The sequence below is a fragment of the Tauraco erythrolophus genome, chromosome 13, assembly GCF_009769465.1.
Source record: "Tauraco erythrolophus isolate bTauEry1 chromosome 13, bTauEry1.pri, whole genome shotgun sequence".
Classification (NCBI taxonomy): Eukaryota; Metazoa; Chordata; class Aves; order Musophagiformes; family Musophagidae; genus Tauraco; species Tauraco erythrolophus.
In genome coordinates, this window is record NC_141477.1 from 19,754,200 (window position 1) to 19,779,915 (window position 25,716).

General features: G+C 46.4%; 1 protein-coding gene across 1 annotated transcript; it reads right to left on the bottom strand.

Annotated features, from left to right (window-relative positions):
- Positions 1-518: 518 nt before the first annotated feature.
- On the bottom strand, positions 519-25,215 carry LOC104373048 (synaptotagmin-like protein 2). The gene is made up of 16 exons (XM_086619539.1): positions 25,115-25,215; positions 22,612-22,763; positions 16,684-16,777; positions 15,054-15,147; positions 14,792-14,879; positions 13,040-14,155; positions 11,614-11,712; positions 9,507-9,598; positions 8,947-9,048; positions 6,889-7,058; positions 5,965-6,067; positions 5,152-5,313; positions 4,259-4,337; positions 3,566-3,665; positions 2,381-2,586; positions 519-664 (listed from the first exon to the last, which is right to left on the bottom strand). Exons 1-16 carry the CDS (start codon positions 25,213-25,215, stop codon positions 519-521), a joined length of 2,904 nt encoding a protein of 967 aa, XP_086475665.1.
- Positions 25,216-25,716: the final 501 nt, after the last annotated feature.

The following is a 25,716-nucleotide window of genomic DNA, read 5'->3' on the forward strand; positions in this document are numbered from 1 at the left end:
ACACGTGTTACCACCGATGAGAAACACAAAGCTCCCATTCTCAGACTGTGCTGCTGGTGACTTGGAGCAATTCTACATCAAGGACAAAGTGTACCACTTGCAGGGGAATATGAATAATACCATGTTGCTGCTTTAGTACAACTACAGCTCTGCACAGGAAAAAAAAAGAAAAAAAGGCACAAGAAACAGTAAAAAAATAAAAACATCAATATCTCCTTTTCCTTCTGCCATTGTTCCCAGAGCTTAATGCAATTCAAAGACACTGAATATAAATGATTAAATAAAAAGGCAAATGAAGTTTCTTCTTGGTCAAAATCAAGTATAGCATCAGTTTGGCATCTTCCATGTCCGCTGTCAGGGAATTAGTACTTAGCATTTAATGTCTCCAAAGTGCTGTCCATCAGTTGCCTTATTAACTTGACACTTGCCAGCCCCGTGGATCGTCTCTTTCATCTCGGTGCAGGAAGTTTCTCAATTCTAATGAACACATTCAGCCTTTCTATGGCACGAACGGTAGGTTATTTCAGTTTTTTCCTCCCTGCCAGAGAGCGCAGTGGCAACAATCCCTCAATCCATTCATTGGCAGCCAACATCATCTCCTGCCAAAAGGCCACCTCCTCTTGCGTGGAGTCCATCCAGTCCACAGAGATGCCATAGCTCAAACCTGAAAAGAACAAGAAAACTACAATCTTGGGAGCTACACAAAGAGTTTCTACTTCATGCAAAAATACTCAATGGGATGTAACTGCTGTAGGCAGCATCTTCACATAAAAGGTCTGACTTCCTCTCAGCAAGTTGCACCTTAAACACCTCCAGTTCTCCTGCTAATGACCTCCATTTTACACCAGAGTTCAGAACGAAGTCCATGTAAAAGCCTCAAAATGTAAGAACCCTGTGTCTTTGCAAGGACAATAACATTGGGCTCGAGCCTCTTCTGCATCTTTCAGAAGGGTGAAGAAGGTCTCAAAGGCTTGGTTTTCCCCTCAAGAGATTTTCTTGTGGACAGAGTGGGGTATTTATGAAAATTTTCTTGCTCTACACTTCATTTGTATAGGAATCAAACATATGACAGTGCAAAAGTGTGTACATTAATTCCAAGTTGATTATTCAACTAAATTTTCGAGTGCCAACTACTTGTCGACAAGATAAAGGTCTAAATTTGGATCACAGCTTATCTTGGGGTTGGTACTTCTATATCTTGTTTATGAGCTTATTTTATGTTGCCCCTTCCTACTGGATAGTTCACAATGCTCTTGGTGACATGTTAGAGACTGAAAACAGAGAACACACGAGCAAATCCAGTCAACATAGGTGCACCTGCAAGGCAGACCTTCCAGCTACTATGAACCTTCTCCCAATACCCTCAAGGAAGAGTTATCCTTTACTGCAACATTCTGAAATCTTCTGTTTGCCTTTCATCTATCAGAGAGTCCTCTTGCTTAACAAGAAATTGAGTAGAAAACCTTAGATATCCCACTTACAAAAACACAAAGACGAACATGTTATCTGTCAAAGTCTACGTATGGGGTACACTGAAAGCTACGACAGGATGTTTAGTGAGGGACAAACCTTGATGCTGGACAGCGAGACAATGGGAGATGCTCCTATCTGCTCTTTACAACTGTGGCTTAACAATACTGAAATTTTCCTAACTTCAAGGATGAATAACTCCACTGCAATAAAAAACATGTGCAGCTAAGCACAGGTCTAAGTCCTTCTCTGAAGTGGAACCTCCCACCATCAACTCAGAGACTGGCCGTTCTGCTGAGGTCTTCCAGCACTACATCATATAAATAAAAATCGAACAAAAACCCAACAGTAACACCTTAGTCTACACTCAGACAACTCTGTCTTCCAATTTGTGATTTAATTTCTGCTGATGTACTCCCAGTACTGATTACCAACCAGATCAACTAGAGTAGCTCGCCGTTTTTCAAATATTAGTTACTCCTGCCACTGAAGCATTTCAAGGGAGGAGGTGATGTGGACAGAGTCACCAGGTGGTGCTGTGCCACATGGCATTCAAGTTCATCTCTGAGCACTCTTCCCTGGGAGGAGCAGCAACATACTGTTGATACATAACGCAGCCTGTTTCCTGTAACAGCTGGAAAACTCTCTGATGGACCCAAGGAGATTCTTGAGTTTTGCCAGACCTCAGAGCAGATGTTGGCAGAAAAAATGAGAACTGAGGATTGCTATCACAGTACCAGGGCCCTCTCCATCCAAGACACATTGCAAATACCAAGACTCTCACCAGTTACTGAGAGACTCCCCATCCCTGGTTTCTCCCCAACAGGAAAATGCTCTGCAACTTCCCATTATATCTTATGGCTCAGCAATATGGTATCGGTATTTATTTAATGTAAAGGAAATCACCTACCTGTCCCGAGGCCCAGCCTGATTCCTCCAAGGAAATGGTTGGTAAGTTTTTCATGATCCCACACAGTCAGTTCAACACAAGCATCCTTTAGATCCTCTGTATGAAATCCATCATACACAATAGTGTGATTGAACACAGGGTTTGTGTCTCTTTTTATGACTCGGGTCTTCTGGTAACTCTTCTTACTGGTGTCTGGAAGCACATAGCTTTGAGAGGAGAAAAAATACAGGATGTAGTATTGAATATCACCTGAGATTTGAATTGTTCATACAAAGTTCCTTGGTCTAAACAAGCCTCAGTTCTGAAGAAAGGAGGAATTTGGTCTCCACATAAGAAACCTCTCTAGATTGAATGGGAAATCTTCATAATTTCTGGATGAAGCTGTTTTCTTCCCCCAACAAAATCCATTTTAAAAGCAAATATTTTCAGAAAGGAGGATACTTGCTTAAGATTTCCTGCTTTTGGCAAAGTTTTTTTGCAAACTGGCATTTTACACTAAAAAAGGGACATCACTTTCACATTTATTTTCGTAAATTTTCATCAATTAGATGCCTAAGAGGGCATTTCAAAATGGTCAGTTAGGCTTCTTGAGCAGCAAAACTTTCTGCAGGAGAAATCTGTAAGGATTTAAAATATACAAAAAAGCATGGTGAGCACTTCAAAGCGCTGAAAAAAATCTTAAAAAGTTTTGAATTTTCTGGAATATGTGCAGCGTGTTCTCTCATATAACAGGGAAAATTGATGTTGCAGGCTGCAGAAAACATGTGCATACTAAGTTCTGGAGAAGATTAAACAGGATCCAACTGTCTGTATGTCAGTTCTGGCAAGTCCCTAACAAATTCCCAAACTTTGCACGCAAGCCCATATCAAGGTAAAATTCACAACTTCACGTGAACCCGCCGGGCTGGGGTGCAGGGCCAACATATTTCTCTCACTCAGATATTATTGAGACAAATCACTGCGTGAGTCACAGAGATTGATGAAGAGCTTTATCACAGCAAGGATTTTCTTAATTTGGCCACAAGTGAATAACGAGGGCAATTCTCTCCTACAGAGCCCAATGCAACACGAAGGCTTTACAGTAGGGAGGCACAGCTAGGTGAGCCCGAGAACAGAGAAGAAAACGTACGGCTTTGTGGAGGCACAGACCCAGGATCAAAGCCAATACCATGCTCGTGCACTTACCATTTCACAAAAGCATCAACCCCAGAAGGACGTAACTGCAGCAGGTCCTTGACGTCTTTGACCCAAATGTGAACTTCGCCAGAGGGAGGATTCTTGGGACCTGCCATTTAGGAGAAGAGAAAAACTGTCACGCCAGTCCTTACAACAGCTAGCAAAATAACAGGCTTCGTCTCCAGGGACCTGAGGGAGCAGCAACACGACTTCTCTGCGTGCTTCCTTCCTCACAAGCTCTGCACTCCTCTGCCTGGGCACCACAGCACTACTACCAGCCCCATCACACTTGCAGTTGCAGAGGGCTCCTGGCACAGTGTTCTGGTGCTGCTTTGAAACAGGGAAGGAGAAGGAACTGCTGGGCAAACCCAACCTTGTGCCTGCCTCACAGTAAGGTGGGCTGTGTGTTGCTTCGGCCACACCACAGCACCCTACGATGCCCACAGTGCTCGTAACAGCTGATGAGTTTGGGGTTCTTGAGCCTTTCCTCTCTCCCCAACACTTTCCCAATAAATCCAGGTGTGAAAATCAGATGTGGGCTGCAGATAGTGCTATCAAGCACTGCTGGTTGTGCCTTTGTGCTGATGTCCAAGATCTTGCTCTAGTGAGATTACTCTTCAACCAGGCCCTAAACAGAGGAAGCACTGCAAGTTGCAGGCCTGCATACAGGCAACAATTCTTAATGCATGAAACACATTTTACCTAGGCTTCCTGGAGGGACATACTTAATAGACAAATTCATCACTCCTCGATGATCCACACCGTTAACAGCTGAAAGGCTCTGCGACAGAAAGAGTTATGATTGACTAAACGAGACTGTGCAAACATAGCAAGGCAAACAGCTTTAGACTTCAATGGAGGGGCACAAACAGACATTTTGCATGGCTGGGGCAGCCCGTTCTCTGGGCAGCTCCTTTCTTTGTGGCTTTGTTCTTAAACTCATTCCCTCAGAATCAAAAGCCTGAGGATTCAGAGCAAGGCTGTCCTTGCAGATGTGTCCAGCTGGACATAACCCTGCCCATGGCAGGGGAGCTGAAACCAGATGATCTTTAAGGGCCCTTCCAACTCAAACCATTCTATGATTCTAAGATAATTAAGCATCTTAGTTGTGAAAGACAAATGTCCTTTACTTTCTGAAAAGAGATCTCTAATCAGACCTCTGAACCCAGAAGCGTGCAGGAAGCTGTACAGGCTTTACAAGAAGTGGCACCTGAATATTTACCTCTCAAGGCATGTTCAACTGCATCACCTAGTACTCTGCTGTCTGTTTTTAAGGGATGGTCTTTATGTGAGTAGAGAGAGAGGCAAAGTCATGTCAGAGTTTCTGTTGATTAGTGTCAGATCACATTTATGAAAGTGTCCCTACAGATCAGTCACCAAATAAGACCCGAAAAGGCCTGTGTTCAGAGCATGGAATACTGCACTAACGTGTCCGGGGCTTGTGGGCGTTTCACTGCACTTCCCTAGGTACAATTCAGGTTGTTCTGCTCCACCACAGCACCCAAAGACCTCAGAGGGGTCAGGAAGGACTTCTGCCATTCCTAAAGGCTTCAGGGTTGGGCTAGGAAGCAGGACTGCAGCTGAGATGCACTTACTCGGGGCTTCAGTGGGTACCAGTTGAGTTTCCTGTTGCTCCAGTCCCAGCTGGCCAAGTCTACTTCGATCTCTCCCAAGAAACTGTTACGTCCCAGTGGGTCATTGTGCCAAACGGAGAGGTTTAATTTTTGGATCAGCAATACCATTTTCTCTATTTTATACTAGAGGAAGAAAAAGAAACCACGTTGTTCAGATTTTTCTTCTGTTTCTTTCACAATTGGAAATAAACTACTTCGAAAGCTTGAATAAGATCTGACTGAGACACTCAAACCCACTCCACACATGCACTAATAGACTGGCCCTGCTCTGAACAGCTCTTTTTTTGTCCCGCAGCAATACTACTGCCCTGACAAAGCTTTTCAGCTGAGCACAGGGAAACCTAGCGCTCTGCTCGTCACAGGACAAAACCAATATTCTTTGAAGAATTATTAACACAGGCCTGGGCATTGTTAAATAATCCTCTAGGCTTTGATAAGCAAGATCACATAACGAAGACCCTTCTTACTAGTCCCACAGCTCATGGCTGTGTGCCAGGGGAGGGAACAAGCACACCCCTTGCTTTGGCTGAAGACAGCACAGGCTGCAGGTCCCTATCCCATCCAAATATCACTATGTGGGTTTGACAGAGAAATCTTAGGTGCCACGCAGATGGGTGCAGAGAAAACTTTAACATCTCTGCCCTCACAAACCCACGGGAAGAGCAGTGCAACGTTGGCAGAAGGCAGGTGAAGAAGGTGAAGGATCTTTCCAGATCTGTTCTGGTGTGGGTTCCTGCTGCAACACAGACTTTCAGAGCATGTACTTGATCTTACCCGTAACACCTCGTTGTAAATAGGGTTCACTGTCCTCTTCTTCACTGAAGTTTTCCTCTTACCCATTCTAGCTTTGTCAGGGAGCAGGTAAGTTTTAACATACCTGGAAAAGAAAACAAACTCCAGCTGGATATTGTTCCGCATCACCAAGCTCTAACAAGCAGGCAACACTTGTGAATGGTGACACAGGAACAAAGACCTGGAGTTGACTCTCTGAGGGTAAAACTAATTCAGAGATCTGTGAGGATACTAACTTGGTTTGCATGTGAAGTTAAAAATCTCACTGGAGATTGGTGGATGCCACCAACACTCAGAACAGGCAGCTGTCTAGGCAATATGGGAAGCCAAGAAAGCCATCTATCCATATTCCGAACTGCCCGTAACTATAGCATCTCTGTGCATTCAAAATCAGGGTGAAATTAGAGAGGAGGAAAGAGGTGGAATGATTAAGTCTCTCTCTCAGGGTTCAAATCCAAGCTCCTCTTCATCATCTTTCAAACTAGAGATCACCAACCTCTGTACAACTACCATTGTGCCCCTAACAGCACTTCTTTACGGACTTTCTTTTCATATAGATGTGCGTCTGCATCACCAGATTATTATTATTATATCACCACAGCATATTCACCATGGGGAGATCAAGGTTCAAATGGACACAGAGAAAACATATTCCAGTTTTACAAACTGCCTTTGTAGTGATCAAAGCTTTCTCAATCTGTTCAAGTTTAAGTCTGTGGCAACATATTTACTGATGCCAGTGGCTCCAGAACCATCAACTAGGAAAGTCCCAGCAGTAAGCATGCACCAGAAGTCTGAAGGAAGGAAGAAACCATGACATTTAAAAAGAGAAAACACAAGAAACAAATCCTCCAGAACACAAAACTCAGCAATGTAGAAGTCACAAGGCACCAAAGCATCACTCACGGGTCAGATCTGCTTTTCTTCTCATCCACAACAGCCAAGTCCTTGCACTGGGACACATGGACCTGGAACTCTCGGTTCTTCTCGTCGTAGTCTAGAGCAAACTCCACAGTACCTTGGGCATCCACACTCCCAAAATCACCGCTGTAGACACTGAGCACACTGCCACTCACCTGCCAGGTGGAAGAGCAAGGTCAGTGTCAATGTCACCCTCCTGACTTGGTTTCTGGACAAAGAAGATAGTCTAAAAAGTGCATTCCCAGAGAAATAATCTGCAATTTCTGTCCTTGTGTAGTATTGTGTCCTTGACACAGAAACGGCACATATCTGCAGCTATGCTCAAACAAGTAAGGGTTGGGGAACCTGCATAAGAGTCTCAAAAGGATGTGCTATCCTACACCGGGACTTGGAAGCACTATTCTCCTGAATGCTCAATAAATGCAGAAGATTTTTCACCCCTAAATCCTAAAATTTGGGGAAACAGAGTCAAATATTACTGAGGGGGGCACACAAGTCTCTTCCCTTTCCCTACACTTACAGTACAAACAGTTGCTATCCTGACCCAGTCTCATCACTAAGAAAGAAATACATTGAGAGAACTTCAACTGTATGTGAGTTTGTTATTTCTGATAGATACAGTCACACAACTGTCAATCAATTTTTAAAATAGGCTAGTAAGAACCAGATCAGACTAGAAACATAGGAAAAACTATTACTATCTCGTTGCTTGCTCACAACGTGCATGGAGCTGTACAGAATAGAAATGGATATAACCCCTGTCCTGAAGAGCCACTTTCCCACCAGCGACAGCCTGTGTGCACCTACATGCACAGCAAAAATGATGTTTTTACAGGTACCCAAGATCACTTGCTTTCCCAGAACAAACTGCATTTGCCCATTGGCCTTGGGGTTCTTTTTTCAAGGCTTTGTCTTTCACTGGTAGAAAGTGATGAAGTAGAAACAAAACACAGCTCCAGAAAGATGAGAGAATTTTCTATTGCATCAATCACTCATGATTCCTGACGGGATAACATAAAAGCTAATGCTGTTTACAAAGCAAATAATTAACCCTCTCGGCACTTTTCTGTGGTACAGTCATGAACATTTATCAAAAAACTTTCCTAGTAATTAACCCAATTCTTCTCTGTCTTCCCCTACTTCCTTTGGTTCTAAATGTCATTCTCTTATAATCTACAAGAAGCTGCTAAACATCTCCTCTCATGTCCTGGGACCTGCAGGTACCATCCCATCAGGATACTCAACCCAGCAGAGAATCCTGAGCGAGATTTTCAAGAACACCTGTGTGCCTTGGACACAAAAGGCCCATTTATGGCTCCCAGACTCTCCAGACCATGTGCCTCAAAGTTCAAGGGTTTTTTTAACATATTTATCTACATTCATGACCTCTCCCTACCAGCTTTGCTTTACATATACTCTTTATAAAATCTCACAAACACACCTGGGAGATATCTAATACAGTAACACAGTAAATTCAAGCACTTCTAAGCAGCCTCCCACAAAACACTGTCTCTAAGGAATCTTTTAAAAATGCTCAACTGAACACACTCAGTTCTTTTCAGCTTTCCTTAGAAGCTGAAGCTCTAAATCACGCTTCTGCTGTCCAACTCTGAGTTCCCTCAAATTTGCTCATAAAGCGAAGGATGAGCTTGCAGACGGCACCCGTCTGCAGTCCCAGCTCTCTTGGAGCTGGACCACAAACATGGCACTTAACAGCTGTGTGCCCATCTCCCCACCTAGAAAACGGCCTCCCCCCTCTCCTGCACATTGCCAGGCCTCAGAGCATCCGCGCTTCGGAGCGGGGTTATCGCTTACTGTGTATTTGTCTAAAAAATGACCCAGTGGGTCTCTGATTTCAGACAGTACCTGGCGACGCTCCTTAATGCACGTCAGTAATTAACCATCACCTTCCTTTTAATAACATACCATGCAGAAACCAACAGGATACTCCCGAGGCCACATCATCAGTATCAGCCTAAACACAGTGTCGCCGCATCCGACGGATAAACCCTCTCCTAGCGAGATGTACCGTGAAATACCTACCGAGGAGACCGATGCCATGTCGGACGAGTGGCTGCCAATGCTTGGCGTCTTTTTGTGCTTGTTGAACTGGAAGCTGATTTCCGAAGCCGTGTCTGATTCAGTCTGCTCACAAAATAACAAGCATCTTTAAGCTCCGCTGTAGGAGCACTTTGCAACACTACAGAGAAAAACCAATAGCTCAGCAGAGTCCCATTAAGCAGCGATCAGGTTAGGAGAGCGGAGGAGAGCGCGGGGAGTCTCCCCAGAGGCATTCCCTCCGACCGGCAGCGAACGTCATCATTAACTGCCTCCAAACAGAGCTGCATGCAGCTGCCTGGGCTCAGGGGAAAAGCAGGGAACAGTGTGGGCTGAGACAGAGGGAAACACTAAAACTCCTCCAGGACAGGAGGACTGATCTAGGTTATTGGGGGCTTTTTTCTTAAGGCTTTTCTCATTTATTTATGACATAACCAAAGCTTGCTCTAAAGCAAGCACTGTCGGTGTCTAGGAGAAACATTCTCAGGAAAACATTCAGGGGATGCTGTGAACATTATTCCAGCCATTTCTGGCATCTAGCCTACCTCAGACAAGAGGAGAGGAGAGGATCTACTCAGCTCTTTGACTCTTTCAGGTTCAAGAAACTGATGGGGTATCAAATGAGGTTTATTGTATGCTGTAGGTACAAACAAAAAAAGGCATCGAGATGTCTTGTCAGAGTCAGGAAAATAAAAAGCTAAAGTCACATGTTTGTTTCAGGGCACAAGGAAGGAGGAAGAGCTCACGGGAGGCACCGGAGTACCACCCACTTGCCCCATCTCTGTCATCTGCCATTGGAGCTGACCCTCCCCAAGACAAAAACTGCTGGCTAAGATTTTAAAGCTATTTTCAATGTGTTTTCATTCAATGTGTAGGAGTGAGCAACCTCCCTCTAGTGGCTAATTTAATTAACTTATTAGCCTAAGGATTTGTGTCTTGTTCACACCACTTTCTCTGTGTAGATTTAATTTAGATTAAAACCACATAGATCTGCCTTCTTGTCAAAGAAACCAAACATGCTCACGTTTTCATCTTGTAGCACATTGAGCGGTACAAAAGAGTTGTAAAATATTTACACCTGCAATTTCACCATTACATACACCTCTCATACTCTGCTAGACAAAGAGGTGGGCAATAGCCTGATATCTAAAAGAAAAAAGTCAGAAAGCTTCATATCAACTTAGAAAGATGGTTGCTGGACTTCTTAAATGTCTAAATAAGACCTATTTGTTCTATCTTTATCTTTTCTCAATAACTCCCTTGAAGATGACTATCTCCATCCCAGAAGAACTTGTTTTTAGAAGATAGATGTGCATAAACATGCACGCACATACACACACTTGTTTAGCATGTTAGCCCAGGAGCTTCTTTTTCATTTTCCTTTTATACGATTTACCTTTTATATGATTTACTATTTTTATTTCCAAACATGAACAAAGCATTAAATATAGTCCCCTCCATAGACTACTTGTTATACTGTAAACAAGAAGTAACTCTGTAGAGGAGGGTTTCTGAGGATGAAATTTGTGACTCTAAATGAGCTTTAATAGGAGGAGGCTAAAATCTTGGTCGTCTCTGTGAAGATCTCATCACTGAACAGCAATACACGTGGGACCTGAAGCTTCGAGCCACTGTGCCGTGTGACATACGTTGCTGCAACATATGATGGGGCACATGCTTGGCACGAGCCTACCAGTTGGGTGGGCACAGTCACTGGGCGATGCAGCGCATCCCACCCGCAGGCTGCCTCCGACACAGTCCCCCGTGGAAAGGGACTCTCCTCCCTCTCGTAACCAGGGGCTGGGTTTACTTAAACAGGCTTGGTTGTTTCCTCCAAGAGGCTTTACCTTTCCTTGGGCATTGCCTGCCCAACTGTCCTGGTTTCAGCTCAGTCCTGGCAGCCTTGGCCTTGCCGCCTTGCTTTTGCGCAAGCTCTCAGCTGTCCTCTTGGCCCTGCCAGTTTTCACCTTTCAGGGACTTTTATTGGCTTTCTTGGCCACAGAGGCTGTTGCTGCCTTCCCTCAGGCCCCCTTCCTTGGCTGCAGCTTTCTTGGGCTTCTTGGTGGCACAGACAGGTTTCTTGGCCATGGGCTTCTTCGGCTTTGCTGCTGCTTTCTCGGTTGCCTTCCCCTTAGCTTCCCTTGGGTTTCTCAGGGAGAAACTGTCACCATTAAAGCATGGCCCAGCTGGTAGCTGGGGAGATCAGTCCAGCAAACAGGGTATGCTCTGGGTGAGGTGGGAGACCCAGGCTGGTGCTGCAAGCCCAGCGAGGGTGTGGCAGGAGTCTGCGGCACGACTCGCACGCTGGACGCGTGGTCCGGCACCTCTGATCGATCCGCTGCGCAGGCTGCCGTGCAGCGACCACAGTACTCGGTGGGGGAAGAGGAGAGACGGCTACGAGGTTCTTGCCAACCCTTTGAAGCCCTCATGTTTTTTGCTGAAGACACTGAGTAACACGCTATCAATCTAGCTGCAATTCTCTGGCTCTGAATTTAATTTTAGGCACTATAAAGTCTCTAATTAGATGATGAAACAGTATGTCATTTTCCTCGCCTGGTACATGCACAGAAGCACCAGGAATGCAGAACTCGGGCATAATATATTACCTTGAGGGGATGTAAACCAAAAAGGAGAAAGAAAGATGTTACTCACTCTCTGTGGTTGTGTAAATGTTCACCATGCTCTTTGCAAGATTAATGCTATTTGCTCGGGCCAATGCCTGAGCGGCAGGAGAATGATCCCCATCTTCCTCTGGAATACACGAAAAGCCAAATCAACATGGTAAATAAATAAACACAAATGGGCAGTGTGTCAACAAGCACGCGTGCGTGTGCCTCTCCCGGCTTGTTCACTCTACTTAGAGCACACTGCAGTTACGTTACACGGGGCTGCTTTCAAAGCATCAGTGCACTTTAATGTCTCTCCCTGGGAAAAGCTCTTCACACTACGATGGGAAACGCAAACATGGACTAATCCAGTCCCTAAAACAGACCAGCACTTGCAAAGAGCTTTCTGTGCAACACAGCCATCTGCTAATATCATCCTGAAATGAATGTAATAATAAGGCAAAAAACCTGAGAAATACAAGAATGATCTGGTATAGAAAGGAAATGTTTATGTTTACTTGAAATGCAGCTCAGGATTTTCATGGAAATGTTATAAGAGGTAGGAAATAAGCCAAGAAATGACACAGTTTAAAACCAAAATCAGATGAGTCTATGGAAAATCCTCTCAAATAGGTCTGATCCAGGTACATGAGGACAAGACATTTGGAAGAAGAGGATAGTGAGCTCTCTCTTCCTAGGTCTTTGCTTGGCAGACAGCAGAGCCGTGGGCAATCAGAGCCCACATGTAAAATGAATTGCCATTAACAATAACTTCTAGTCATATTAACAGTCACTACAAGAGCCTGTCAAACCCAGAGAGAGTGGGTGATACTATTGGCACCATCATGGTTGAGAACATGGTATCAGAACCCAGAAAGATCGCACTCCTTGTTCAGTCCACTTTGATTGCAGTTTAATACCCAGCTTCACTTGTGGATTCCCAAAAGACTCAAAATGCCATGTAAACACTGATAGCCAGCTGCCATATTAAGGTAGCCTAACAGCCCATGTATTTATTAAACATTTTGCTTCACATTTTATTTCTTCTATTTGTGTCAGACTTATCTCTACCACCACAAGGAATTCCTCCAGCCCCACATTTGAAGAAAATACAGTCTTCCCAGCGAATGAAATAAAATAAGTTGCCGTGACCTGTTGTAGGCAGCGCTAAAGCAATGGAGGGCTGTCCCGAGGTGAGGTGCTGGCAGGTAAGGCACGAGGGCTGGCAGCAGGGGGGAAGGCAAGGGAACGTGGCACTGCTCCCTTTGACACTCGCACCGCGCTACGCAAGCCTCCTTTCCAGAGCTGTTTGCTAAACACATTCCACACAAGCAAACTCCGCACAAATTGCAATATAGGATAAACGGACAAATGAAGAAAACGTGCAAAATGCAGAAGGGCTAGGGAAGAAAACAGGCTTAGGGATGACTCCCTGTTGGGATTTCACAGGGTGTGGTTACAGCCCTCAGTACCTGAGCAAACAGCCGAGTCCATTCCCTGAACGGCTTCTCTCTCTCGCGCTGGTTCACCGGCTCTTGGCTTGTCTGAAGACTCATACGTTTTTTCCTCCTCTCCATTTATTTCCATGTTGTCATGAGCACCCAAATCAGATCTCTCCTCTTTTTCCTCATCGTTTTCACCATCCGTAAGCACGGGCTCGATCAGGATCTGCACCCTGCTCGCCAGGGAACTCACTGCGTGCTCACGCTCTTCTGCCACGACCGACTCGTCTGGAGGCGTCTCTGGCTCAAACGTGCTGCCAGACGCTTCCTTGGTAGGCGACTCGATTTTGATGGAAGGTGCTCGCACAGGCAATCTGGATTTCTTGGAGCAGCGCTGTGCCGCCTTCTCTCCCTCTGGCTCCGGCGGCTTCCCATTGCTTTCACTCAGTGAGTTATTTCTTGTAATCGGGCCACCTTTACTCTTGGCATACGTGGATCTAGGAACGACAGGAATCGAGCCCTTCCTCGCAGGGGCTACACAGCTCGGTTCTTCCTCACTAGAAGACAAGGTTATCGTCCTTTTGTAGGGGGTTCTTGTTTTGGTGAAGACGCCGGGTTTTTCTTCGCTGTTCTGGCCTTGCCCAGACTGCACAGAGAGCGAGCGGCACAGCTTGAACTGCCTCCCGTCTGCCTCCACCCAGCTCCGGTCCTCCGGCACGTTTACTGCTGTCACAGAATCCGCTCCCTTCTCCCAGAAGTTCTTCAAGTTTTTGAAGTGTTCACGATCAAGGCCGATATCCTCCTCTTTGCTGCTCATTGATGAGATTGTGTAGTTCACGCCTTGCTTCACAGCCTGGCTGCTTTCCCCCTCCGCGGTTGGTGGTTTGGGGCTTGCCAGCAGCTCTCTCTTTGCGAGGCTGTTCTCTGCTGGCCCCACATGACTCACAAACTGCTCGGATCTGGGGAAAGTTCTGCTTGGTTTCCTCTTAACTGGTATCTTGCTGGGAGCATAAGTTTCTTCAGGCGGAGTTTTTGCCCCTGCTGCGGTGCCAGTGGCCCCATCAACAGCTTCTCCTCCAGTCACACTGCTGGGCTGAGGCACAGCATCCTCTGAGAGCCTGGTGGGCAATGGAGGCACTCCGTGACCTACAAAGACAACAAATGCTCACAGCCTGTCCCATCACATCATATTTCCCTAGAAGGCCTGGGCTGCAGCTTCTCAAAGGGAAGCCAGAGGGAGTTTCCAGAACCCCCCAGTATGTTCCTAATTCTTCCTCATTTTGAGACTCTAGCAAGCCCCCTTCCATCTGAAGAAATCCCTGAAACCCCCAGCCCTTCTCTCTGCAACAGCATATGGAAAAAAATCCACTGAGCTCTGAACTGCTGCTGTGAGTCGAGGATTTGTTTGCAGCTTTGCTTTCAGTTTAACAGTTTTCCTACTGGCTATTTGCTATGTACCAAAAATACACTACACATTCAAGGCAGGAAAGAGAAGGTAACTTGGATCTGTGGGTTAAGGAGTTGTGAGCCAAGCACTCAGTTTGAAACATACTGAGAGCCAGGAGAAGTTTTAGTCATTGGATTTTTTTTTGCTTGGTCCCTGCTGCCTTGGGCATGATTCATACAAACACTGGCAGTCCATTCTTACATGCCAAGGTAAGAAATACTCTTTGTTATTCATTTGTACACTCACAAAAAGAATAAATCTCATCTCTTGGTGTTTGATGTTGAATAACAAAAACCAATGTTAGTGAGCCAATGGCTGACTAACCAAAACCTTACCTTTTCTAGACAAACGCAAGCTTGCAGCCACAAATGGACTTGCTCCAGTGTCACTCTCTGAGGAAGAGACATCATGTATACTGGATCTCTGAATGGAAAACAAACCCTATCACTGTATATACATGGGCAAGAGTGGAAAAATGTCTTTTATTTGCGCACAGACACCAGGGCAGCCACTCTGTGGAGCCCCTGTCAGTAGGTACAGGCTGTGGGAAGGTCTGAGGACTAACGAAACAACATGCAGAGGCTGTGCCTATGCTACCTTGTGTGATGCAGACAGCGGGACAGGAAATCTCGGCTTCGGTTTTGGCAAGATTTTATGCTCCTCTGCGGTATCGAGAGCAGGTGCGATGGATCTGTGGGAGAGGAGAAACGCCTGAGCAAGGAGATCAGTGGCAGTGATGTGCCTGGTAGGGTGATCAGGCACACTCCAATATCATGTCAGTTCTGCTCAGCTAGTTTGCACTTCTATCTACTGATCCAGCCCTATATAAGGCTGTCTGGTGCTGGTGTCTTCATTTATTTTCTTTGTTACTGCTTGGAAGGACTGGGGAACATGTTAAATGGCCTGAACTTGGAGTAAGGACAAGTCTCCCACTGCACTCAGTGCAGAACTTGCTCAATAAAAACAATGGTGTCAACTTCTAGGCTTATTCAGACTTTCTCCTTCTGGGAGAAAACCGTAGCGAAAAACACAGGAAGCAGCAGTGCCAGAAGAGCCCAAGAGCCATGCAGGGGGAGATGGGTTTCCATCCTATGGCCCAGGAAGGAACAAGCCACATCTCCCAGTTCGGTCCAAAGGCATAACCAGATTGACGCAGGACTTAGAAACTACAGGAATGATTATGACAACAATAGTTCAGGCAAAACTATAGTACAGGATATAAATCTTCATGCTTGCAATATAAGTTAATTACTAACTGCCTGGAAAATAAATGGAAGAAACACATATCACAGGCAGTTTACTTGACTGTTTCTACTATTTTTGGGAGCATCTAGGGGTGGCTGTTCTCCAGATGGAGAAGAGCAGTCAAGCTGGTGGGATTTCAGATGGGAAGGCTTTGTGCTCAGGGTTGAATGAGAAAAACATCAGAAAAAGCTTTCAGATTTAATCAACCTCCAAAAAATCCCTAGGACCATTGCTGTGCCAGTAAAGCAGGAGCATCTCGGGCTTGTTGACTCTGGATCCTTCATTAAGCAGCACCCAACGATCAGCTGCAAAAGGTTTGAAAGTGTTGCAAGGCCCATATTTACTATTTAACTGGAGCAATTGCTACCTGTGAAGAATGATTCCTCATTTTGCTGACAAAAAAATGCAAATGAGATGGGAGCAACAATAAATGGATATGTGAATATTTTAAATGGCTTCTCCATAGTTCACGAATATTGAGTGAGGTCATTGATTTGCTCGTTGAAGTGCTTTTAGTGGGTGTTTCTGCTCAGTCAGCATAATGTGAAATCCTACCAAGCCTTGATGGAGAGTGCCGAGCACTGGACACACAGAGGTTGGCATCAGCAGGAAATGAGCAGTTTCCTCAAATAGTTCATTTTGTTAGCGTTGCTCCATGGCAAAAATTAAACAAATAAAACCATAATTACTTTGAAAAACTAACCAGAATATCCTGACATTAGAGACTGCTTCCATTTTACTGATCCCTTATCAAATCATGCAGGAAAAAACCTTTCTCAGATAAGCACGTTAGCACTTAGTTATTAGGGGAGGATTGATATTGTGACAATTCCTGGAAAAAGGATTTTTAAAATATCCTATGTAACCTATTACTTATACAGTCTTGGAAACCAAGTTAAGCACCAGGATTTACTGGGTAGCACTCAATTTTCATTAGAAGTAAGAGCAGCAGCCAGAGCATTGCACGAGCAGCGGCGGTTACCTCTCCTCTCCTGCGCCAGCAGTGTGCTCGGGGAAGGCAGGACTCGGGGCAGCTCTGCTTTCCAGACCTGTATGGATGTGCTCATCGGCCTCATCTGTAACATAACAGACACAATTGAGAAATGACATTTTTTTAAACTTGTAATGGTCAGTGTGTTTTACTTGGAGAAAGCAACGGCTTGTTAAATCATAGAACGGTTTGGGCTGGAAGGGACCTTCAAGATCATCCAGTTCCAACCCCCCTGCCATGGGCAGGGACACCTTCCCCTAAATCAGGTTGCTCAAAGCCTCATCCAACCTGGCCTTGAACACTGCCAGGGATGTGTTCACTTCCACCACAACTTCTCGAGGCAATCTGTTCCAGCGCTTCACCACTCCCATAGCGAAGAATTTCTTCCCTATATCTAATCAAAATCTACCCTCTTTCAGGTTAAATGACTCTCACCAGCACTGACCCTGGGGATTTAAGAGGAGACGGCCGACAGGGGTTCTGCCTCCTCTCCCTGCAGATGGAGGAGATCCCGGGGCAGCACCACCTGCACTCTCTACGCAGCAGAGGCACCTCCAGACCCCACGGGTCCAAGAGGCCAAAGAGAGTTGCCCTACACCTGACTCATGCCTGGAGCTGTTGCATCACTGGAAACCTTCGCAGGACACTGCCGTGGCTGCCAATAAAGTTAATCCGTTCCAGGATTTAAATTCAGCCATTTCCTGTTTTGACTCAAAGTCATCCGATCTTGGCAAACAAAGGAGGAGGTCAATACAGTTAATGAGGAGAACCCTGTTATTTTTACTGGCACAAGGCTCAGCTATGTCTTCGAGCAATCAAAAACCCTAAAGAAAAAACAATAGAAGACGGCAACCTCTGCAGCAGCCTGCCAGGGTATAAAGTCTCATTAGACATTTTGCTGGCAAACAGGCTTTCTTGCTACTGCAAAACCGAAAGGATTACACTCTCGAAAAGCGAAGAAAAACTAGTCTGGTCAACAAGATCTGCACATATTTATCCACATCCAGCTAGGTCTATTTTAAAGAGTAAATCTACCTGTTACGAAAACTTCTGAATCTCTTTAGGCTATATTTCCTTACACAATACAACAGAATCAGAGACTCAAAGGATTCAGATGTGATGTCAAATACCACAGCCTCGCTCGTTATCTGGTTAGAAAACTGCACGTGGCCCAAGAGCAGATCAGTCCCACGGATGGGCTGTGCCATCAATGTCATGCTGGTGCTGCCCATGTGGTGCCATCCAGCATCGGCACGGTCAGCCCGCAGATGACAGGGACATCCCAAGACAGAGCTTCATTCCCGCTTGCCTGTGCATCCCCATGGAGAAAAATGCTGCAGTCCCAAGTCTTCCTCCCTGCCCAGCACCTGACCCTGTGGTGCAGGGGACGAGGGCAGGCATTGCTCGGGGCTGTGGTAGGACCACGCATCTGGCACACGTGTGAGAGAGCAGCTGGGTAGCCGCGTGGTTTCTGCAGTGGCGGGAAGTCAGGGAGTCGCTCCTGCTGGAGGAGAGGAGTGGGGTTGTGTAAAAAGCGAGTACGTTTCTGAGAAAGGGACTGCGTTTTGTCCAGGTAAACGTCGATGTGCAAAAAGCATCACGGAATATTGTTTCGGAAGAGATAACCTCCGGCATGGCTGGTGGCACGTGCCGGCCACGTCACGTGCAGGCACGGGAAGGCACACTGAGGAGGGTTATTTATACAGTGAGCCACGTCCTTCTCTTCTGCCCCAGACCCAAGGGAGGGTGGCACCAGCAGGCACCTGCTCTGGAAGTCAAAGAACCAAACACAGAGCTCCCACGTTTTTCCTCCGCCTGTCATGGTTGAAAAGACCTTGACAACCAAAGACTGCATTCATTTCTCACCTCACTTCCAAAGGCATTGCATCATATTTGCTTTTCACTGACACTTCCCACTCAGACAGAGCTCCCCTCTCCCAGCTGGCAGAGGCAGCAGGAGGCGTTCGCTTCCTCCCATCCAAATCACTGCCCTTCAAAAGGGCTCAGCCACTGGCACAGCTATACCTGGCTTCTATAACCACAAACGAGTAGGTTATTAGAACATGATAAGCCATCAAGAGAAGCAAAATGCCCTTGCTAACTTTAGGATGAGACAGAATAAGCAGCAAATTCCAACAGAATTGGTCAGTAGTGGCCTGACCAGTTTAACTTGTCCACACGTATATTTATATACACATGTATACAGCCACTCCTGCTCTAACACTTCAGCTGCTTTACTCGTTTCCTATCACTCTAAAACGAAGACACTCAACACTTGGGAAAAGCACAGTTAACCATGCCATCGGGGCTGGCTTGCCTCGGCAGGCGGATAAAATGGTGTCTATCCTAGATGATTTTTAGCTCTCATCCATTGCACGCAAGCTCACGGAGAAGTTATCACCAAATTCATCCATCTGTGCTACTCTGCAGGCTGCAGTTTAAATATATGGTATGTGTCCATTTTACAGATTTATATTACTGCCAATTACCAGTGTTTTCTCTTATAATCAATACCAACTGTGAAAAGCCTTAGGGATCCCCACAACTCTCCTTTCAGAAGGGACCCTTTAACCTTCTGAAGGCTAAAACCCTTCTCCAGAAAAGGTCACTGGGCATTTTCCTGGGCAGGCAGGAATTTCCACCCCTCCTCAGCCTGTTTACCATGCAAAGGGAATGTCGGCAATTATTTCAGTGGGTTTTTTCTGTGCAGGAATTTTCTCATTTCACTCCTTAACACAGTCATCAAAGACTTAAATCGGGATGAACAGTCCTGGAGTCATGAACACTTACATCTACTTGGCTAAATGAACATCCACCCCTTCATCACCTTGAAAGCTGACAGAAGGAGAATGACTCTGAACTTTCCAGGAGAAGAAAAAAAGGTGTCAAGATGGCAAGCAAAGGCCCTTATCTCATCTACTGCAGACTGAATGTGAGCTGTACAGCCAACTAGTTTGTAAAGAGCCTCATCCTTGTTCCCTGATGGGCCAAGCGCTGCTCTCACCGGTGCAACAGTCTTGCTGACAAGTCACTGAGAGAAGTGCTTGCCCTCACGTGAAGGAGGCAATCCATACAGTAACCACTGCAGCAGCTGAGCACACAACAGGTAACAGAAAGGTGAAAACACTAGCTGCAGAATCTTCATCCTCAATCAGTGCTGTGAAACAGCAGTGGGAAAAGTAAGAGGAAGGAATGAAGTCATGTTATATCCATGCTTTACCAAAATAAGTCTGAGAACAGAAAAAGAGAAAGGGAAGGAAAAAAGTTGAAAAAGAAATAGAGGGCTAAATCTAAACATAATTATTATAGTAATTTAGTAGCATTTGCTTCTTCCTTCTTAAAACAGCATTAGTCAACTAACACACATGCAAAGATCTAACTTGCATATTACTGCTGTATTACTAAGGAGATTGTTCTAGATCATAACCTGAGACCACATCTCATACGTGCACAGTGAAAGTTAAATCTAAAACCAACAGTACTTCAAACCTTGCTTTCCTGAAACGGGCTGCAAGCTAAGAGTGCTGATGCCCCTGGCAAGGCAAGAGGCACACGAATCCAATTCACTGCTGGCTACAAGCTGGGCTGCAGATGACAGCGCGTTCGTCTGACCTGAGCCCCTGCAGAGGGGCTGCTGAAGCGTCTGTCTCATCATGCAAAGAGGGTGCAACCACAAAAGCACATCCTCAAGAAGCAGAACGTGCTCTGCAGAAATGGCCAAGCAACTCTGTCGAGCTGGGAAAGGTTTTATATGTTTTAGCATTCTGGGGGGATGATAAAATAGTAAATTTAATGACATCATGAATCCTTAATACCAAGGATAAAAGCAACTTCATATGAAATACGATGGGCCAGTTCTGCATCAGAGGCCCCAATGAATCTATGCTAAGTTATGAGAGCTGTCAAGGATAAGTAAAAACCAAAAAGAAAATGAGGCTCTCAGTGAAGTCCCTTGCCAGTGTTTAGCTTTGAGAATGCGTCTAAGTAATGCGGAGCTAAGAGGGGGGTACTAAGCCCAGGCAATTAACGTTGCAGAGAGATCCTGGTGTGCTGGTCGTGGCTGGGATAGAGTTAATTTTCTTCACAGTGGCTGGTATGGGGCTATGGTTTGGATTTGTGCTGGAAACACTGCTGATAACACAGGGATGGTTTCGTTACTGCTGAGCAGTGCTCACACAGCGTCAAGGGCTTTTCTGCTCCTCACCCCACCCCACCAGCGAGGGGCTGGGGGTGCACAACAGGTTGGGAGGGGGCACTGCTGGGACAGCTGAGCCCAACTGACCAAAGGGATATTCCACACCATATGACGTCATGCTCAGCATATAAAGCTGGGGAAGAAGAAGGAAGGAGGGGACGTTGGGAGTGATGGCGTTTCAGTGAATGGTCTTCCCAAGTCACCATTAAGCGTGATGGAGCCCTGCTTTCCTGGGGATGGCTGAACACCTGCCTGCCCATGGGAATTCCTCGGTTTGCTTTGCTTGCGTGCGCAGCTTTTGCTTTCCCTATCAAACTGTCTTTATCTCAACCCATGAGTTTTCTTTCTTTTATCCTGCTGATTCTCTCCCCCATCTCACGAGTGAGCGAATGGCTGTGTGGAGCTTAGGTGCTGGCTGAGGTTAAACCATGACAGTCCTTTTAAAGGGCCAACCAAGCAAAGGAGTGATGTGTATTGCTGATACCCTCCAGCAGGAATGGGCAGCTGGGCCCAGGAAAGAGGGCTGAAGTGGTGGAGATGACATTTCAATTTTGGACAGACGGAAGATAACCCTTTATCTATGAGTAGCACTTATTGCAAACAAACAGAGCTCACTTGTAGAGTTCTTTTCTTATATTAGGGACCGTGGTAGACTTTGCTTAGAGCTGTCTATCATGGCTATGGCTCCCCCAGAGCAGCAGCAGCCAGTAACTCACCAGCCACGTCTGAGTATCTGTGATTACCCACCCTGACAAATAAGGAAGGAGATTTTGTGAGACTGGGCTGCAGTCCCACAGTCCTGCTGCAGAGCTGGTTGGCCTGTCTTCATGTTGAGGACTGGATGTCCACCATCCCAGTTCTGCTTTGCACAAATGTTCAGCACGAAGTGCCAGCTGCAGGCTGGTCATGTTTGGACTCAAAGCACAGCCCTGCTTGTTTCACATGAGGCTGATCTCTTCTCTAAGCTAACAAATCTGATTTGATCTGTTTTACATACCACCATGAGAGTTCATCTGCATGTCAAACAACACACAGTACATCTGCTTCGAATCAGCACATGGCCCCAGACATACCCTCACTATGGCACAGCAGCCTGGGTACCATTCAGACTTGGCCCCAAAGCCCTTTTTACTTCGAAAACCACATTATGCCTTGGAATTATTCCCACGTAAAAAGCTAGGCATGGATCATCATTCCCCACTCACAGCGGGCCAATATTTGCCAGGAGAAGAGAGGCACCCCATCCCTTTGCAGAGATGTGGTGAAACCCACCACCCTGGAGACCCGTGAGAGCAGCCAGTTTTTGTCAGACCACTCTAAGAACTGGGGGGAGTGTTTGACCCACACACATCAGTTTGATGCCAGAAATTGCCCTACATCGCCCGTTTCCCTTGTTGCTCATATGACAAGAAATTATACCAGTGACCTCTGACAAATAGACATTTTGGAAGGAAGAAGCTGAAGTGGTGAAAAGGTATTTTCTGCACATAGCTGGTAAACAGCTTTTGCTTTAGTCCTTTGCCACACTGTAATTTTTCCTTCGGGCCCCGATTTTGATAATCAGGTATTTTTTTCTAGTACTGAAAGCTTAGCTGAGAATCCCCTTATCACAACACAGGTTGTGGTCCCCAACAGGCTCCCAGTACAGGGAGACCCCCATACTTAACCACTTTTTTCTGGTTCATCAATTTTTTTTTTCTGAAGATGCACACTAATATACTTACTTTCTAGTTTGCCTTTTTTCCTTCTAATCGATGCCCGAAGTAGATCCGGCCCCTCTAAGTCTTCCTGAAACCGTTTTGCCTTCACTTCTGAAAACCATTCACCTGTCACAAACTTCTTCTTCTTTTCATCCTTGATGGAGCCTTGTATCCTCCTGAAAGTCAATGAGAACATTACATGCCAAAAAGATCTCCCAAGGTTTCCACTTTCCCTAAGCCACCTTCGTAACAACTGTGCGTACGGTTCACCTGTCTGATACTATGAAGGATCCAGAGATTATTTTCTGCAATCACGAGAGCCAAACCAGCAGTAAAACAAAAGCTGATTTATTCTTTATCTGAAATGGGAACAGCACTTTGTAAACACAGGCCTTCATTTCTTCCAAATTTTACAAATCCAAATCCGAGCCACTTGTCAAAGAGATTTATCCATTTGCTTTGCAGCCCTGAGGGTTTGGGAAGGGGTGGGGCTGTTTATGGGTCTTGCACTTCTCCGTTTTATTTGTCTATTAATCTCTTTAGGAGCAGCAAAGCCTTTTGGATCGAATCTGATGCAAACCATGGAAATAAATCATGTTATTTAGGGGAGCAGCCTGTCCCTGTAGCATTCTCCCCAGACACTGCTCCTCCTGCCATGCCCATTTTGGCACTCAAACAGTTAGTTCTCCTTCCTGAGCACAGCTTCTCCTACTGTAATTCGCCTGGGCACACCCAGGGCTTGTTTTTGGCACCTAAGCCTGTCAGTGCTCTGTTTGCTAGGCTGTACTTTTAACCCTCCTCTGGTTATTTTGGTTTTACCCCACAGCTTGCTGAATTAGCTGCCTTTCAGCTGGCACTGCCTCCCACAGCTCACCACAATTCAGGGTCCCTGCCAGACCTGAGAGGCCAGAGGAAACTCCCACCTCAGTCCAGTCCTCAGCAGGAAGGAGAGGCAAAGCCCCAGATAATCATGGAGCCTTGAAGGTCACATTTGGCTGCCTAAAGACCAGAAAGGAGCAGGTATGGGATAACCAGACTCAAGGCTCTGCAGGCAGTGCTGGGGGGGCCAGCAGGACTGACAGCCAGGGAAATGCACAGCTCCCATCTAGATCAGGGCTGCATCCATCCCTGTGAGGGTCTCGAGGTCGAGAGAGATGTAGGAACATATTTTAATCTTGCTGACACCAGAACAGTGCAATGTCGTTGACTTCGCTTCCCCTAGCAGGCAGCTTGTGTTGGAGCCAAATACGTCCACGCTTGCACCGAAGGTCTTACTGCACAGAGCCTTGCTGCCAGCAAGGGGCACTTGGCATCACCCCAGTCAGGATCTAACTCGCTTCGCTCCCAAATGAAAGCCTTCTGTGCAACAGCTTCCATTGAGAAGTGAAATAAAACTGAAATAATCCACTCTTTCCCCCAAACCTCCACTGCAAAGAAGAAATTTCACTGCATTTCAGAAAAAGAAAAAAAAAAAAAAAGAAAAAAGAAGAAAATAGAGGAAAAAAGAAGAAAGAAGAAAAAAACCTTTTTGAAACCTTGTTTCAATTCAGGGCAGATACCAGGGCAGGCAGACACCTGTATCTCAAGCCCAATCTGTGCGTGCCACCACCAGGTCTCAGTTTCCACAGCTCTCACCCCGGAGCAGAGGCCAGGGCACGTACGCTCCCCGCAGCCTGCTGCAAAGCTGCCCACTCTCCCTTCAAGCCTTGAGCATCCCTGCTATGTGGGGCTCACTATTTTTGGCTCAATAGCAAGTCGAAGACTCACATCCTTAACACGGGTAAGCTGGCACAGTGCCATCCACACTCGCTGAACCGCTCGTTTCTTGCCACGGAGAGTCTGGTGCCAGCTTCCCAAGTCTGGGGCATACTGTCAACCCAGATGGTCTGATGGCTGGCATCTAAAACGTGACAGCAGCAACAAGCAATCCCCATCAACCAGCCTTGAGCTCCAGGATGGCCAGTGGCAAGTGAGCAGAACGGAGAGCGATTCCTGGCTCCAACACGGCTCGTGGCAAACCCTGGGCAGATCACACAGCCTCTCGCTGCCCCTCTCTGCCTGCACAATGGATGTTGCACACACATCCTCAAAGAGCACCGGAGGGACACAGAGCAGACATGGGGATGGAAAGTCTTGTTTTAAAAGGCTCTATGGGATTTCTTGAGGCAAACAAGAAAGCAGCTACTCCCCTGCTCGGATCTCTGAGAAATCAGCACCTTCCTCCTCAGAGCAGGAAAGGGACGATTTCCCTTGGTGTCCCTGAGGGCTGCTGATTAACTTCAAGAAGAGTCCAGCCCTGCAATCCTGCAGAGAGAGGACAGCAGTGACAGCAGGAAGGCTGAAAAAGCAGGAGGTGCAACAAAAAGATCCATCAGGATCTGAGCAAGAAGGGACAGCATTGCTGCAGCCTGCATCTCTCTGTTGCACACGTGTACAGACACACACACACACTCTCTCCTCTCTAAAAAAAGTAAAAAAATTCCCCCAGGGAAAGCTCACGCCCTGCTGTTATTGTACATTCTCTCACCTGATGCGATCCCCATCCTTCTTCTTCAGCTCTGCATCTCTCTGCAGAACCTTCATCAGCTTCTCATACTCCTCCTCGGTCAGGAAGCTCAAGTCCAACATCTTCCCTGCAATCTTCTTCAGTTCTCAGCAGGAGCAATCACACACCAGGAACTACTCCAGCCCAGACCACCGCAATGCCATGGGCAGCCCCTGGGCAGCCCGTCCCGGCGCGCTGAGCAAGACGCAGCTGGAGAAAAAGGACTTCACAACAGCATGTCTTGGGTGGAAGTTGCATTAGCACCTGGACTCGCACTTCCAGGCTCTTCGCTGGCACGTTTCTCTGCACTGCATGCCTTCCTCTGCCAGGAAAATTCTCTCAGCAAAAATACGCTCCTTCGCTTTTCTCCAGGCACAGTGGCAGCGACTGGGAAGCCAACGTCACTCAAGCAGGCGAGCACGGGAAGGAGCGAGCTCGCCGCCCGCCTCAGCTGCCTCAACAGGCACGGAAGCTCGTCTCGCCAACGGCAACCCCGGCCCCTCTGGCACGCGTTTTCTTCAGCGGGGAAGTCTGCCTCCGCGGAGCGCAAGCATCCCTGCAAAGCAAGAACGCCGAGATGCCTT

Coding starts and splice junctions, on each gene's coding strand:
- LOC104373048 (XM_086619539.1), bottom strand. CDS start 25,215: ATGTTGGACTTGAGCTTCCTGACCGAGGAGGAGTATGAGAAGCTGATG. Junction 4,338..5,151: donor GGTACCCACTGAAGCCCCGA/GTAAGTGCATCT, acceptor TTTCTGTCGCAG/AGCCTTTCAGCTGTTAACGG. Junction 665..2,380: donor CAGGCTGGGCCTCGGGACAG/GTAGGTGATTTC, acceptor TGTTCTTTTCAG/GTTTGAGCTATGGCATCTCT.